At 40.6% G+C, this 14,825-nt stretch overlaps 2 protein-coding genes across 3 annotated transcripts in view; one reads left to right on the forward strand and one right to left on the reverse strand.

Annotated features, from left to right (window-relative positions):
- LOC309486803 (diacylglycerol kinase delta) overlaps positions 1–3,452 on the reverse strand; it is a 65,825-nt gene extending 62,373 nt beyond the window's left edge. Inside the window, exons 1-2 of one of the 2 annotated variants that reach the window (XM_082154262.1) lie at positions 3,295–3,452; positions 804–1,039 (exon numbers count right to left, since the gene is read on the reverse strand). In XM_082154262.1, the coding sequence (XP_082010388.1) occupies positions 804–980 (177 nt within the window). In that variant the 5' untranslated portion in view covers positions 981–1,039; positions 3,295–3,452. The remainder of the gene's footprint in view (positions 1–803; positions 1,040–3,294) is intronic. The other variant, XM_082154258.1, reaches the window with a different exon arrangement.
- A 7,555-nt stretch (positions 3,453–11,007) lies between these two features.
- Positions 11,008–13,788, forward strand: gpr185b (G protein-coupled receptor 185 b; the record flags this gene model as incomplete). The annotated part of the gene is made up of 2 exons (XM_082161390.1): positions 11,008–11,965; positions 12,788–13,788. Exon 2 carries the CDS (start codon positions 12,790–12,792, stop codon positions 13,786–13,788), a length of 999 nt encoding a protein of 332 aa, XP_082017516.1. The 5' UTR covers positions 11,008–11,965; positions 12,788–12,789.
- Positions 13,789–14,825: the final 1,037 nt, after the last annotated feature.

Consider the following 14,825-nt stretch of genomic DNA (forward strand, 5'->3'; position numbering starts at 1 on the left):
ATCTATAACATTACATTGTTCTGTTTCAATGACACCAGACTCTCATGGTCAAAGGAGAAAGGTCACCTGACACATGAATACTGAATTGTTGGGGGTGGGAAGCACAGGTGAGACAGTAAATACTGATACACTTTCTGCCTGCAGGGTCTGTCGTCAACATTAAGTTTATATATATTTAGGACACATTTTACACTGTCTGCTCAACAATTCTAACAATTCTTCTGTCCTCATCTTTTCACAACGCAACACAAAGCTGACACAATAAACAAGGATGTGTGAGGGTGTAAGGGTCAGAGTAGCCTCTACACCAAACTGTCAAAATCATTCTGCAAGGAAGATGCCATTTTAAAATGAACTCAATTAATCAACAGCATTTGAGCTTTTGATTAATAAAGAACATGTGCATCCACTTTGTAGACTAGTTTCTGTCATGTGTAACACAATAAGCTTGCTAATGACTGTCTCATATCCTTTTGCCGTTTCAGGAATAAACATTAGTCCAAGCTGACATTGATATTGTACATACACTGTACTAGTCATCATAGCATGCCAAGTATTGACTGATTCTGAGCCATCAGCGACTGTCCCCTGGATCAATATGCACTCCAGCTACAACCATACAATGTGTGTGCGTGTGTGTGTGTGTGTGTGTGTGCACATTGGTATTGAGCCCTTCATCTTTTGGGGTGTCCAAGTGTGACTTCAGCAACTTTTCTCACAGAAAATCTTCTCTACTTAAAATAAAACAATAAAAAAAAGATTTGGGTGGTTATCTTTTTTTCTCTCATATCCCTAAATCCTACCTTGGCTCTAATCTGACCAGACGTGGACACTTTTCGGATGAGTTTGTGCGAGGTCTCCTCCGGCTCCCCGTCACTGTCCGATGATTCGTCACCGGCCTCGGCTTGAGGGTCCGGAGAGGTCAGGGACTCCCGGGGCTCCCCGACATAAAGGACATTTGGATTAAACTTCGAGGCCATGACTGTGCAGGGGACAGGATTTTCACTGCACTTGAGTCCTCCTTTGTGCCAAGTCAGCTCTGAAAAGGAGAAGGCATTGCTCAACGGCAGTGATCAACAGTTTTGGGAACAGTATTGATTCCCAAAGAGACCTCTTCTGCTTTCATTTTAAAGACCTATAAGCTCTATGAACTACAGTTTTCATAGAAAATTCATTTCCTCTATTTTGATTGTTTTGTTTTGAGGCCAACAAAAGATACCAGTGAACAAACCAAAGGCCAGTTAACAGCAACAGGGGCGTGTATAAGGCTGAGACTAGCATGGAATTTTCTCACTCAAACCACTGACTGCTTCTGCTTCGGATTGCTTTCAGAGGGAAGAGCTGCCTATAACTGCTGGTCTAGGATCAGTTTTCTCCATAATAATAGAATATTGGTGAAACAGATTTTGGTGTTTCCGCTCTTGAGAGTCTCAAAGGTTTCTCTTTACAACATGTTTTCCAGCGTTGAGCAATGTAGCCAATCACAAACATATCTGTTGATTTCTTGAACACAATGGCCAATCAGACGTGTTTAAATTAGAATCAATCCACTCACCGCTCAAAGCGCCGAAAAGTTTTTGTCCAGTGTAGAGTTCTGCACGCTCGCAAATCCTCTTGTTATAAGTTAACTTATAACAAGGTGTAGACATTATGTAGGCTAAATAAGAGATTCATTGTGCAGTCAGCTTCATTGATTATAGCTCAATATTATATATAATCCATTAAGGATTTTAATAAAACTTTTGTTTTGCTGCAATAGGTAAGGCAACGTTTAAGCTGGGATGTGTATGTTGTTGCTATAGGTGATACGTAACTTGAAACTATTTGATGACATTTTATTTAAATGTGTTTATAAGGAGGAAGCACATCTAGCCGCTACCTTACCCTGGAGTTGGTTCACCCTCCGCAGGGGATTATTTTGTCTATTGCACAATAGCATTATGGGTCATAGGGGAAAAAAAGGGGGGTGAATCTTTTAAAACACAAGTGCTTGTGATTTCTGTATTCATGTTGGTTTTGTGCATAAAAATACATTTTAAAAAGTTACAAATACTTAAATATAGGTGAGTGTATATCCTCCGTATTTTACTCTTTTCTCATCACATTACAAAAAGGGCTTCCTGCACATTGGCTATGCCACTGATTTGGCAGACAAAAGTTTTTAAATAGCCTATTAATAATATTTTAAAACGAAATCTCTTCATTGCTCTTTTTTAAGAAATGCGATTATGCTAAACAACTTATTTTTTAAATTCCCTTTTATCAGTCTTTAATGATTAAACTTTTTTTTTTTTATCTCCAGAGAGTTAAACCATCACACATTTGTTTTTACTTTAATCCTCACAAAATCACATATCCAACTGATTTTTAATTCAGAGAGTGAAAACACATTCATCATACAATGTAATGTAGCCTATTCAGGTCACTTTATGAATTGCATTTTGAATAAAAATAGATTCAGACAAAACAATGAGCGACACGTCATTGACCCTTATGCAGACGGTGAAGCCCATTAGCGCTCAGGATCGATACAAACCCATCTGACATAATCCACAGACGGTCGCTGTCAGCCAGGGCTTTGAGAGATGCATGAACTCGCTGACTGTTGCGCCGCGCGTGTGTTCACAGCTGCGCATTCGTTGCGCTCACAATCATCTGATTCCGCGACCCTCCGAGTCCGTTATCACCTTTCTGTCTGTTAATAAAATTAATACGCCTCTTGTCCACAACATATTGCCTTAACATGTCTCCATGTCTAAAACACGACGCTTTCTGCAACAGACTTCGGTTTATAGCACACACATCTCCTGTAAACATGAAATAACTACCTGTTATGATGTCGCGCGTTAGCTGTCTACGTGTGAAAACGAACCAGTCGCTTTGCAGAGCAATAAAGAGACGTTCGACTCAATAATGACATTACTAATACTTAAACGCAGGCGTCTAATGGGCTTTTGGATTTGAGGAGATTATATTTAACGTTACAGAGATATCTCTGACTCACCAGCACCAGCTGTGTTCTCGTGTCTTTCCAACCCAAAACAGCAGTGTTACAGGGCAGGCAGCATTTATGTTGTACATAAACAATTTAGCGATCTCACGCGAGCAGCAATCTCCGGCTTCGTCATTTGAATAAAACTGTTCACGGTTTGATTCATTTAACGCTCGCAGCGCTCGGCCATCACTTTCTGAATGGACAAATAGACTCAACTGTCACTCTCGCGCACGATGCCGTCTGCGGCGGTTGTACCGACTAAATGTAGCCTAAAGGTGGATGTGGATGTGGTGTTTTACCTCTATAGTGCGTTGTCTGCTCCCGTTGACCCTCGTGTGTGTATGTGTGTGTTCTTGTTGCTCTTGGTGGGCTCTCGCGCAGCGCGGTTAGATACTGTCAAATCTGCTTCTGTCGCGCTCATACGCGCGTGTACGCATAGCATCGGATAAGATTTGAATCGAATGGGAGGGGTGGACTAGAGCGCGAGAGCGTCTGTGTGTCAGCACATCTGGATGGCTTGACAACAGATATCTATGAAATGTTCGAGAGATTAATGCTTATTCACCTATTATCGTTTTACTGCAGTTCTCTATGCAGACACAATGCTCTACACTACAGTAACGCTTCAGAAACTTCAGACTGGAGCTGGGTGTTTATTAGGAAGGGGAATCGAAGAAGAAATATGACTTGTTGCAACACATCGAGCTGATTGACTGTTCTTCTGAACATTCAGATTCAGGTAATAATGGGTCAGACAATCACAGCATCAGGTCTAATGTGCTATCAAGAATGTGGACGTACTTTTGTTTAATAATAAATTATATTGTGGACTTTGGTCCGTAATTAGGTTTCTTAAGAAAAATACCTGCATTTAGGAACAATCAGACATGTCAAAGTAATGCAGTTTACTAGTAGCTAGCTAGCAACAGTTTTAGCATACTAAACATTTATTTGGTGTAGCAGGAAGTGCAAGAGAGAAGAGACTTTTTACACCACTGATATTTGCACAGTGATATACAGCTATATACCCGACTTCAACTACACAAGTTCCACTCTTGACCAACCAAACCCTTCAAAACTTCACCAATAACTATTCTTAATCTTAGTGTAACATTTCATTAAACGCTAGCATGTCTCTCTATTTCTGCATCTTGTTCTAAAAATAAATAAATAAACAAAAAATTATTATTTATTTTATTATTAATTATTTATAATAATAATAAAAAGCACTTTCACAAACTTACATTTACAAATTCACACTTACTTTCACAAATGTACGATTAGTCTGCAAATCTAGTCCCCAGATTGAATGCGGCATGGGAACCAAAAATCCCCTCCCATTTTCAGTTAATGCCACGAGAAGAAAAAAAAAGTGTGTAGTTTCAACATGAATGGATGAAATAAACTTCCATTTTACACATTTAAGTGATTTGCACACAATGAAATTAAGTCGTAATAAGATGTTCAAGAATGGTGTAGGAGTAAAGTGAGAAAACTTTAGTGTGTTTGAGTGCTTTACACCCTTGTTTTTTTTCCCCTGTCCCATAGTTTCTCCAACACATTAACCATAACTGGCCAAAAGCATCTCTTGCCATGTAACACCCACTCTCAACTCTCAAACGAAAATAGAATATATACACAATGAAATACATGCTGTTCTGAGACCAGTTTAGTCACTGCTATCATGTTTGATTAAAATCACAAGGCCAGTGCAACAGCAAATTCAATGTGAACTCTCTGTAAACTGCTGTTATCTCCCCTGACTTCTCTTGTATGATTGTACATAGCCGTTAAAATGAACGGTCACATTAATTTTATGATCTTTTTGTACTACAATTCTTGTTTTGCATCTACATCCATCACCATTATAAGCTCTAATGGCCATTAGCTCCTAGGCGCTCTTTCACATCCACAATACTGTAGATAGATGCAAATTTTATGTCATTAGACAGATATGAAATTGCCACAAATTGACGTGTGCTTTCATGTATAATACACACCTGAGTGGCATCTAACTGCCTGAGTCAATTTACATTCACCTCGTGCTGCAGCCACTTAGACTTAGGGACTTAGAAATTATTTTCATTCAAATTCAAGTATGTTACATGTGCATTTATTATGCTTTACTAGCATTAATCTTCTGAAAAAAGACAGAAAGAGAATAAATTAACCACTATATAGTAGCAAAGATGATTTCCAGTATCAATCAGTATTCCACTTACAATATGATGGCTACTACCAGTAGACAGAAAAAGTGATTAAATTACATTTTTGTTCCACATAATAAGTTATAGGCCTATTTGAGGTATCATAGATTGAATAGTTAATGTGTATTTTCAGCATGTTAAAGTAAAAAAAAAAAAAATTTTTTTTTAAAAACACTTAAAAAAACACCTACCAATTAAGAATGACAGACTTAGAATTAAGTGAAGGGAGGTTTGAAGAAAAAAAAACAGGGAACAGTGAATGGTCAGTGCACATGGACTGTGATGTATATATTTTGTATTTGACTATTTTCTAATTTCCAATAAACCTGCCAACAAATGCTTCAATTACAGATCATAATTGTCTAGTTACAATCTTAAAGGATGTATAAAGTTGTTCGTGAGTAAGGGGCACCGGCACCGCACCCCCACAAACTACCGACCGAGTCATTATTTCGGATGTAGCTTTCTGCTGCCACCCAGCGGTGTAAATTAAAACTCACTGTCTGTCTAATGCTACTGGTCCCAATTAAATAATCTTCAAGGTCACTATAATTATATTCAGCGTCGATGCAGTGAAACACCACATCCAGCGTCTTAAAATACAGCTAGGCCTACTTTTGAGATGTGGGGCAAACTATTTAAAGTAGAGATTTTGTTTTTCCAACCGTGCTATGAGCAATCAATAATTGGTATGAGATCAAAAGAGATGCATCTGAAGATGCTCCAGAAAGCCTCACAACACGGATCTCACAGAGAAAGAGTTTCGTGATTCCCGGAGTGCTGCCGTGCCCCTCGAGGTAGGCCTACGTCATCCTTCACGTATCCACGCGCACTTAAACCACTGCAGAGGAAGAACACCCTACCTGCCGTGCGCACGCAGAAGCACGACCGGGGCTCGGTGATTCAGATGCAGGATTACACATGCAGGCTACACTTACGAACAACATTAACTCTTAAATGTATAGCTTATATTGGTTGCTTATACAAAACGTGTAATCATCAGATGGTTCATGCAAAATAATTGTTTCACCGTTTATCGGTTGCCATGAAAACGCGTCCAGTGAGATGAAAGTTGCCTCAGTCAGATGAGGGATGGATGGATCGATATAGGCTATAGAACAATAGGTAGACATACGGACAGATATGTAAGCAGACAGACAGACAGACAGACAGATAGATAGATAGATAGATAGATAGATAGATAGATGGATTTATAGATAACCAGACAGATAGACAGACAGACAGATAGGCCTAGATAGATAACCAGACAGACAGATAGACGGTAGATAGATAGATAGATAGATAGATAGATAGATAGATAGATAGATAGATAGATAATCCATTCACTGCCATGCACGTCATTCTTATTTACTAGACATGAAATAATGAGCCTCTCTTTGATCTTCTTCAGTGAAAGAAACAGGTTTTTATCTGAATGTGTGAGTGTATTCTTGATGTGAAAATGTGATTACACATGTACAATTATTGAAACATACACATTTGTAGCATGCAGATTCCCAGTAAAATATGCATTTGTCTCTTTTTTTGTAGTCTTCGCAAGGTGGGTGAAAATAAATATTAAAAATGTGTGGATGTCTGTCTCAAAGGAACTGAATACTAATCATGCAAAAGAGCACAACTGGAACAGGATTATAATTTTAACAGCAGTGCACATGGGAACTGTACAAGCAGAAACCGCTAATTGGTTCAACAGTTGAGGAATATTATCTAAAGATCAGTGAATCGTTTAGAACAATTCCCAATGGACTCCTCCACAGAGTGAACAACAGCCATTGCCCTTTTGCATTGACTAGAGATCAGCTTTGCCATCTCTTCAGTAATTGTAAGATAAAGATGAGGCTAAGGGTGCTAATTCCAGGGCAAAATAACCAAGTGGTGGAGCTGTTTTTGAGAATTAACAGATGAGTACTCTGATAATAATGGTGTGTTCAAGTCCTCCTGGAAGCTCGTATTTACAAGTTGGGAAGTCATGTTTATGAAATGAGTCACTTTCGTTGGAGCATAATGTCAATGTTCCTACTCTTAATTAACTACACAAAAACATAGCAATGTTTTTAACTCTATATTTCTAGAAAAGGAAGAACAAAGAATGCACATGTTTCTCACTGACACTCCCCCAACTCTGATCTGGGCTCAAAGAAAATCCTGAGCTTCTGGAATTACAACTTTGCGGTGGAGTTCATGTGCGCTCGACTTGTATATACGATCTTTCCGACATGACTTGAACGCACCAAAAGTTGTTGTGAAATCTAAGGAGAAAATAGAAAAATAAACGGATGAATAATGGATTGACAGAAGTCATTCTGACAATAGGTTCCAAAAATATGCAGAAAGTCTTGTCATTGTATAATGCAAAGTTTTTGTTTTTAATTGTATTTATTGTATATGTACAAAATTGCTCAGTCTTCTCTCTGGCTGGCTTTTGCCTCATCTGACTTCCGCCTTCCTCTATCATCTTCACACATTCCGTAAATACACAATTGCCCAAACCCCTGCTGTCTCCCTCTTAGGGCTAATATGAAATGACATGCTCTCATCAGTCAGAGAGGCTTTGGGTGAAAGCTGTGGAAAAGTCTATCCTGAGTGGATGCTAACACTTGTCTCTGCCCCCCTTGGGATTACACTTCACACATGGGGACCTGCCGCTCATGCAAGCCAGCCGGACCCCACTGGGCATGAGTTTACTGCTGCAGACTAATACCCCATAGAGTGAAGGAGAGATCTTGACAAAAGTTAGAGAGAGATCGGATGGAAAAAGAAAGAAGAGGAGTGATAAATAGCTATTTGCGCCTATAGGTATAATAGTGGCATTATTAGATGGGAAAACTGACCCAGTTAGACCCATGGTATTACCAGCTCGGGGCAGATATTAATGTAAGCTCTCTCTCTCTCTCTCTCTCTCTCTCTCACACACACACACACACACACACACACACACACACACACACACACACACACACACACACACACACACACACACACAAACTCTCTCTCTCTCTCTCTCTCACTTTCACTCACTCTCTCGCTCTCTCTCTCTCTCTCTCTCTCTCTCTCTCTCTCTCTCACACACACACACACACACTCACACGCACACTCACTCTCTCACTTTCACTGACTCTCTCTCTCTCTCACACACACACACACAAACTCTCTCTCTCTCTCTCTCACTTTCACTCACTCTCTCGCTCTCTCTCTCTCTCACACACACACACTCACACACACACACTCACACTCACACTCACACTCACTCTCTCACTTTCACTGACTCTCTCTCTCTCTCTCTCTCTCTCTCTCTCTCTCTCTCACACACACACACATGTTGGGTTTCCCTGTTTTATGGGGACATACATTCCATAGACCTAATGATTTTTATACTGAACAAACTGTATATTCTATCCCCTAACCCTAAATCTTTCATTCACAGAAAACTTTCGGTATTTTTACATTTTCAAAAAAACATCACTTAGTAATGATTTTAAAAGGTCAATGATTTCGGATATTGCACCCATTCCCCCCTCCCTCTGGTGACGTATGCATGCTTTTGTCCATGTCCCCGCCCAGCATTTTTTCTTCAAAAAAAAAGGTCCATTCACTCCAATAATGATAAATGTAACGATAACCTGCAAATCAGAATCCATCCTGCTTAAAAGAGCTCCAGCATTTAAAGTGACAGACCACTTAACTGCAGTGCCTGTTTAAAATAAACAACGATACCGTCTACTTGTGTGGATGCTAATATAGTTACCGTTCTTGGTGTGAACGGGCCTTAATCCGTTACACTCAGATCAATTCATTATAGCGCGACATGAAATTAAATCCACATCTTTGCTCTCTTCGTCCATCTGATGCACTCACACTCACTTCTCTCAGAAACAGGAAATGATTACAGTTTGACACATGGATATGCAGGAAAATTGAAGTTAAAGGCATACAAAAAGGGAAAAATTAGGAGGAAAAGAAAAGGTCGAGCCTCTGTCTAGCAGACTGTCACGTTTTGAAGAAGATGGCTGCTTAAAAGCTTGACTGGAAACAGCTTTCTAGCTTTTTTTTCCCCACCTTTCTTGGATGTGAGATTTTAGACAAATTTCACCCATGCTTACTAATAACTCATCCATCAATCAATATGCACTACAATTAACTGCTATTATCCGCTCAATGCACATTACAAACCTCAAAATTGTAGCATTTTGCAGTAACTAAGCTAAATCATGACATCTCATAGTCAATTCTTATATAATTGACATTTCTAATCAGCCATCAGTAGTTTTGCATCACAGGTGCCATTGTTTAGAGCAGTATCTATCTATCTATCTATCTATCTATCTATCTATCTATCTATCTATCTATCTATCTATCTATCTATCTATCTATCTATCTATCTATCTATCTATCTATCTATCTATCTATCTATCTATCTATGATTCTAACTAACACTGACTTTGAGCATTAAACCCTTGACCATGAGTAATGTTTGCTTTCAAAATGTGTAAACCTCAAAAACAGTGCCATTTCTCATTGCCGTCTTCCCTTTTTTAACTTTGTGGTGGTGTAGCTTGCTCCACCCACTCAAGAGATACACATCAGTGTCATTAAGACAGGAAGCAGAAAGAAGCCTGGAAGAAGCAGAGTGCTGCATTAAAGAGCCTCTCTCGCTGGAGACTGAAAACAGTTTGAAACAGGAGAGAGCTGCGACTGAGGAAAATCTCAGTAAATAAAACCTTCACACTGCGAGTGTTTAAGCTGCTGCTCTCAAACAGACAGTGAATAGAAGCACACTGGCGTGCTCACAGCAGATAAATACATTTGATGAGGCAGTCACATGCACACATAATCGCGCACACAATGCTACAGCATCTGCTGACGAGCGAGTTCCAGCGTTTGGAAAGCGTCAGCAGGTTTTTGCGCGGTCGACATGGGTTCAGTAATAGTCTTCTCAGCTGAATGGAGGGATAGCAATGCATTTATTTAATCATCAATACAGTATCTCAGGACAACTTAAGCACTATATTGACATGCACTTGTTTATTTATATGGTCTAACAGAAAGTAAATTGTTGGCAGTAGCTGCTTACAAATAATAAGATAAACAGAGCTAAGAAACATACTAGGGCAAATTAAGTTGATTTAAATATAAGTGGATTTTAAAGAGACAAATAAATAGGCCTGTGTCTATTCAGATACCAACCATGTGAGTGTGCATTGATTTAACAGCATTGCTAATTGACAAATGTGCATCAAAATGTATACAAATTTGTTCAAATACTTGTAAAGTGTATCAGGTAATGAGTATATGGGTGTGATCATGCAGAAAGGCGTTGTAGATTATTGTTGTAACAGTGCATTCATACTTGTAAGAAAGGTGTGAGAGAGTGATGATGTAATAGCTTACCCACAATTCTGTGCAGAGAAGATGAATGGGGGAGTGAGAGTGAAGGGGATTGGTGGGAGCTCCCATCAATGAATAGACATTGCAGGGCCGATGCTCAACGAATGTTGAGACTTATTGTAATTCTGATCACGACTACTTATTCATAAGATTGTCTGTCAGGGAAAACGCAATGAAAACAGCATTCCTTTAAACAGTTCAGTGCCCTCCCTTCTCACTGTGTCTCTATTTTCAGCACACAAACAAAAGCCACCAGCAATGTATTGTTTGTCTGATCCTGTACAGTTCCTTGTCCAGTTTTTCTTTTGCACGTTGTGACTAACAGGTTTATGTGAGGTCTAAGAACAGCCCCAAGTGTCACAGCAGGTAAAACCTGTATGCCGTTTTCAGCTCCAAAACTAATTCTCATAACCGTCTGCCAGTATTTGCTATCAGATGCACAATTCAAGGAAATGCGACTTTCTAAAAATAAACAGCCTTGTAAAGACATCTGTTGTTGGAGTATTTGAAAGTGTCCTCATAGTGGGAGACGCACCACTGAACACTCATCCTTGCCACTACAATCCGTCTTAAAACAAAGGCAACAACTAAATTAGATATCTGAATCGAGATGTTACATAATCATCACGATTAAAAATATATACTTTTAGAATTTTCGGGTGCCAATATTTTGCGTAAAATCCCGCAAAAACACCTGAAAGTCATAAAGGGAGACACATAACAACATAAACGCGCAAAGTAGGCAGATTGTGTTACTTAAAACAAATGACAGTGGTGCTTTGCCTTTGTGTGAGCTGGACAGTTTGGTGTGTCCAGTAATCTTGGAGAAAAAGGGAGAAATAATTGAGTTGCTTTGCGCAAAGCGGCAGCAGTTGCCGGCGACAATGGGTCGGGTACTGGGGGAATGACACAGACTGAGACGCGCTTGTCTCTTGTACCTTATAGTGGGATTCGTGTTGTTGTCTGAACGTGTTTTATTATTAATATTCCGTCCACAGCATATCTGATTCACAGACTCGATCATGACTGTTGTGAGGACTCTTGACGTCAGAGGGGAGAATCATCGCTGAGGTCCAATGGGGGGAATATCAAGCGAGGCAGAGCTATCGTCCTACCAACAGAATTAGCCATGTTAACCGACGGGCACCTCGCTTTTCCACAGGACTTAACTTGCCAAAGATGACGGTTTTACTCAACTACGTGAAACAAAGCGCATTTTAGTTCTTCTTTTATGTTGTTCTCCGTCTCTTTCTGGGTCCTCCATCTCCCCTCTCATCTCCATCTCCTCTCGTATGACAGGCACGGACTGCGCGCGAGCTCGGAGGAGAAAAAGGCATTGCAGCTTCATGGCACTGAGGTACCGTATGCTGATGCGCACTTGTGCTTTCTTTTGTATGAATATGTCTTAGTTAAACGTGTCATTGAATTGCAATAATTGGTTTCCAATGGGCACCAGTGTATTTAAACAAATTGCCGGAGGCTTGACCTCTCCGAGTCCTTTGCAGTCTTTTCTTGGTCAGTTTATATATAGCCAGGTCGGTGAAGTGGAAATTTATGAATGAACGAGTTCAAATGTGTCTGCGTCTATGGCGTCAGGAAAAAGCGCATCATTGTGGATTCTGGAAGCATATACACGATGCCTTCATAAGAGACCCGTGCACTGAGGTGGCGCGTCTTATTTTTAGCCAATTACTAAAAATAGAAACAAAGTGAAGTGCGTGCGTTTTGTCAGGACTGGTGCTTGATTAATAGCCCTTTCCCAATGAAATGCACATGCAGCAATAAACTAAGCGACATATTGCATATTTACAGCTCGTCCGGATGCAATTTGCTACATTGTTTTGGTGGTTCAAAATGTGATAATTGCGCCTCGCAAGTGTTCAACGACTATTTAATTTCTAATTAACCACAAATCAACACTTTGCCAGCAATAATTATAAAATCTGAAAATTCCAGCTTGACAAATTTTGTAAACGCATAATATCATACTCAGCCTAGTAATTTTATTGACTGCCCTAAGAACAAGAGACTGTGTCATCAGGTTCAGAGGCTTCAGGCATATTTCTTTTGACAGATATCCTATTCTCACTGCCTTTCCACTGACATACACATTCTCTCTTATCTTCACTACCGCACCCCTCTCTCTCTCTCTTTCACCCCCTCCCTCCCCCACCATCAGCTATGATTCACTCTCTTGCAGCAGCAATGAGCAACCAACTTCAAAACACCTCTTCCCTCTCCACGGCGGGCACGTGGAATCTCCTGGATGTGCGGAACTCATCACCGGTGCGGACGGCAGAGCTGAGGCCTCTTCCCGTTAGCCCGTGGGACATTGCATTGTGTGTGACAGGCACGCTCATCTCCTGCGAGAATGCAATCGTGATTGCCATCCTCTTCTACACGCCCACCTTGAGAGCCCCCATGTTCATTCTGATAGGGAGCCTCGCGTTCGCGGACCTGCTCGCAGGGCTTGGCCTCATTCTCAACTTCGTTTTCATCTATATGCTGAACAAAGAGTTCGCGACTCTGATCTCCGTCGGCTTGCTGATTGCCGCCTTCTCCGCATCAGTGCTCAACATCCTGGCCATCACAGTGGATCGCTACTTGTCCCTGTACAATGCTCTGACCTACCACACAGAGCGCACGGTGACATTCACCTATGTCGTGGTGGTTCTCATCTGGCTGGTGTGCATCATCCTGGGCCTAATGCCAGTGCTTGGTTGGAACTGCCTCCGAGACGAGGCCAGCTGCAGTATCTGCCGGCCGGTCACCAAGAACAATGCTGTGGTGCTCGCTGTGACGTTCTTGCTGGTGTTTGCCCTCATGATGCAGCTTTACTTACAGATCTGTAAGATTGCCTTCCGCCACGCACAGCAAATCGCTGTTCAGCACCAGTTCATGGCCATTTCCACCACAAAAGGTGTATCCACGCTCTCCGTCATCCTCTGCACCTTTGCCGCATGTTGGATGCCCTTCGCTATGTATTCGATCGTGGCAGACTCCAGCTACCCAATGATCTACACATATGCAACAGTGCTGCCGGCGACATGCAACTCGGTCATAAACCCAATCATATACGCTTACAGAAATCCGGACATCCAGAAATCCCTGTGGCTAGCCTGCTGCGGATGCGTGCCGTCCAACTTCTCCTTGCGGCCAAGGACATCGAGCGATGTATAGGTCGGACTACCTATGAGTTGTGTCTATCTCATTTAATTGGTTTGTACCGTGTCAATGTTAATGATATGATGTTTTCCCTTGATGGGATCCCAGTCAAACGTTGCGGGTTGTGCAGTAGCTGTTGAGATCCAAGATGTCAACCTGCAAATGTATAATTTGCATGTCTTTAATGCATAGTACACCTCTATGCACAAAATATCAAATAGTAGACATGATCTGAATAATCTGGATAATCTGATGACAATACGATATGTCGTACAAGCCCAGTGACAAATATAAATACACTATATATCTATTAATAACACCATTAATAGTAAAAATGATTACAAAATCGACCTGATTTGAGTTAAGAAAGCTGTAAACAGCTTTCATGTACACGTTCATGCTATGGGAGTGCTTTCAGAACCACGGACAGTGGCAGATACAATGAGGCTATTCCCTTGCAAACCCACCTCTAACACTTATATCCGTGTTCACTTAAAAATGTATGAATGACAGAAAGAAAACACAGTCCCGCGAGTGAAAATTATACTGCTTCTGGCATCTGTCGCTTTACAGCCAGTTTTATCAAATCACTTTTTTTTTTTCATCTCACTAACTGAAATTATGATGCTTTTTATTTGTTACTACACGTCATTTGAGATTTAAGATTCCCTGGGAAAAGCCAGTTTGTTTAGGCATACTGAATTGGTTTATTACATCCCTAATGACAGCAAAATATCTGCTGCTACAAAGTTGTGAAGCAAATCATATTTTCACACATTTTTGGTCTCTGGAATCTATCGAGCACACGTTTTGGTGCATAACGGCGGGTTAATGAAAGTTTAAGCGCGAAATGAGGTGTCAGCCACAATGCTGTAAATTCGATGCAGACAACATCGTTCAAAGCAATTCTGCAAAAGACCAACTGGGGCAGGAATGCTTAAATGAGACAAAAGATTTGGGTCTCTACAGCAAAATGATTCCAGCGATTATCAGATATAACTGAGTGTGTAGACTGCACAGTTACTCCGTCAGATCAGAAATCAGTGTAAGGG

The sequence above is a fragment of the Leuciscus leuciscus genome (genome assembly GCF_965113295.1).
Source record: "Leuciscus leuciscus genome assembly, chromosome: 2".
Classification (NCBI taxonomy): domain Eukaryota; kingdom Metazoa; phylum Chordata; class Actinopteri; order Cypriniformes; family Leuciscidae; genus Leuciscus; species Leuciscus leuciscus.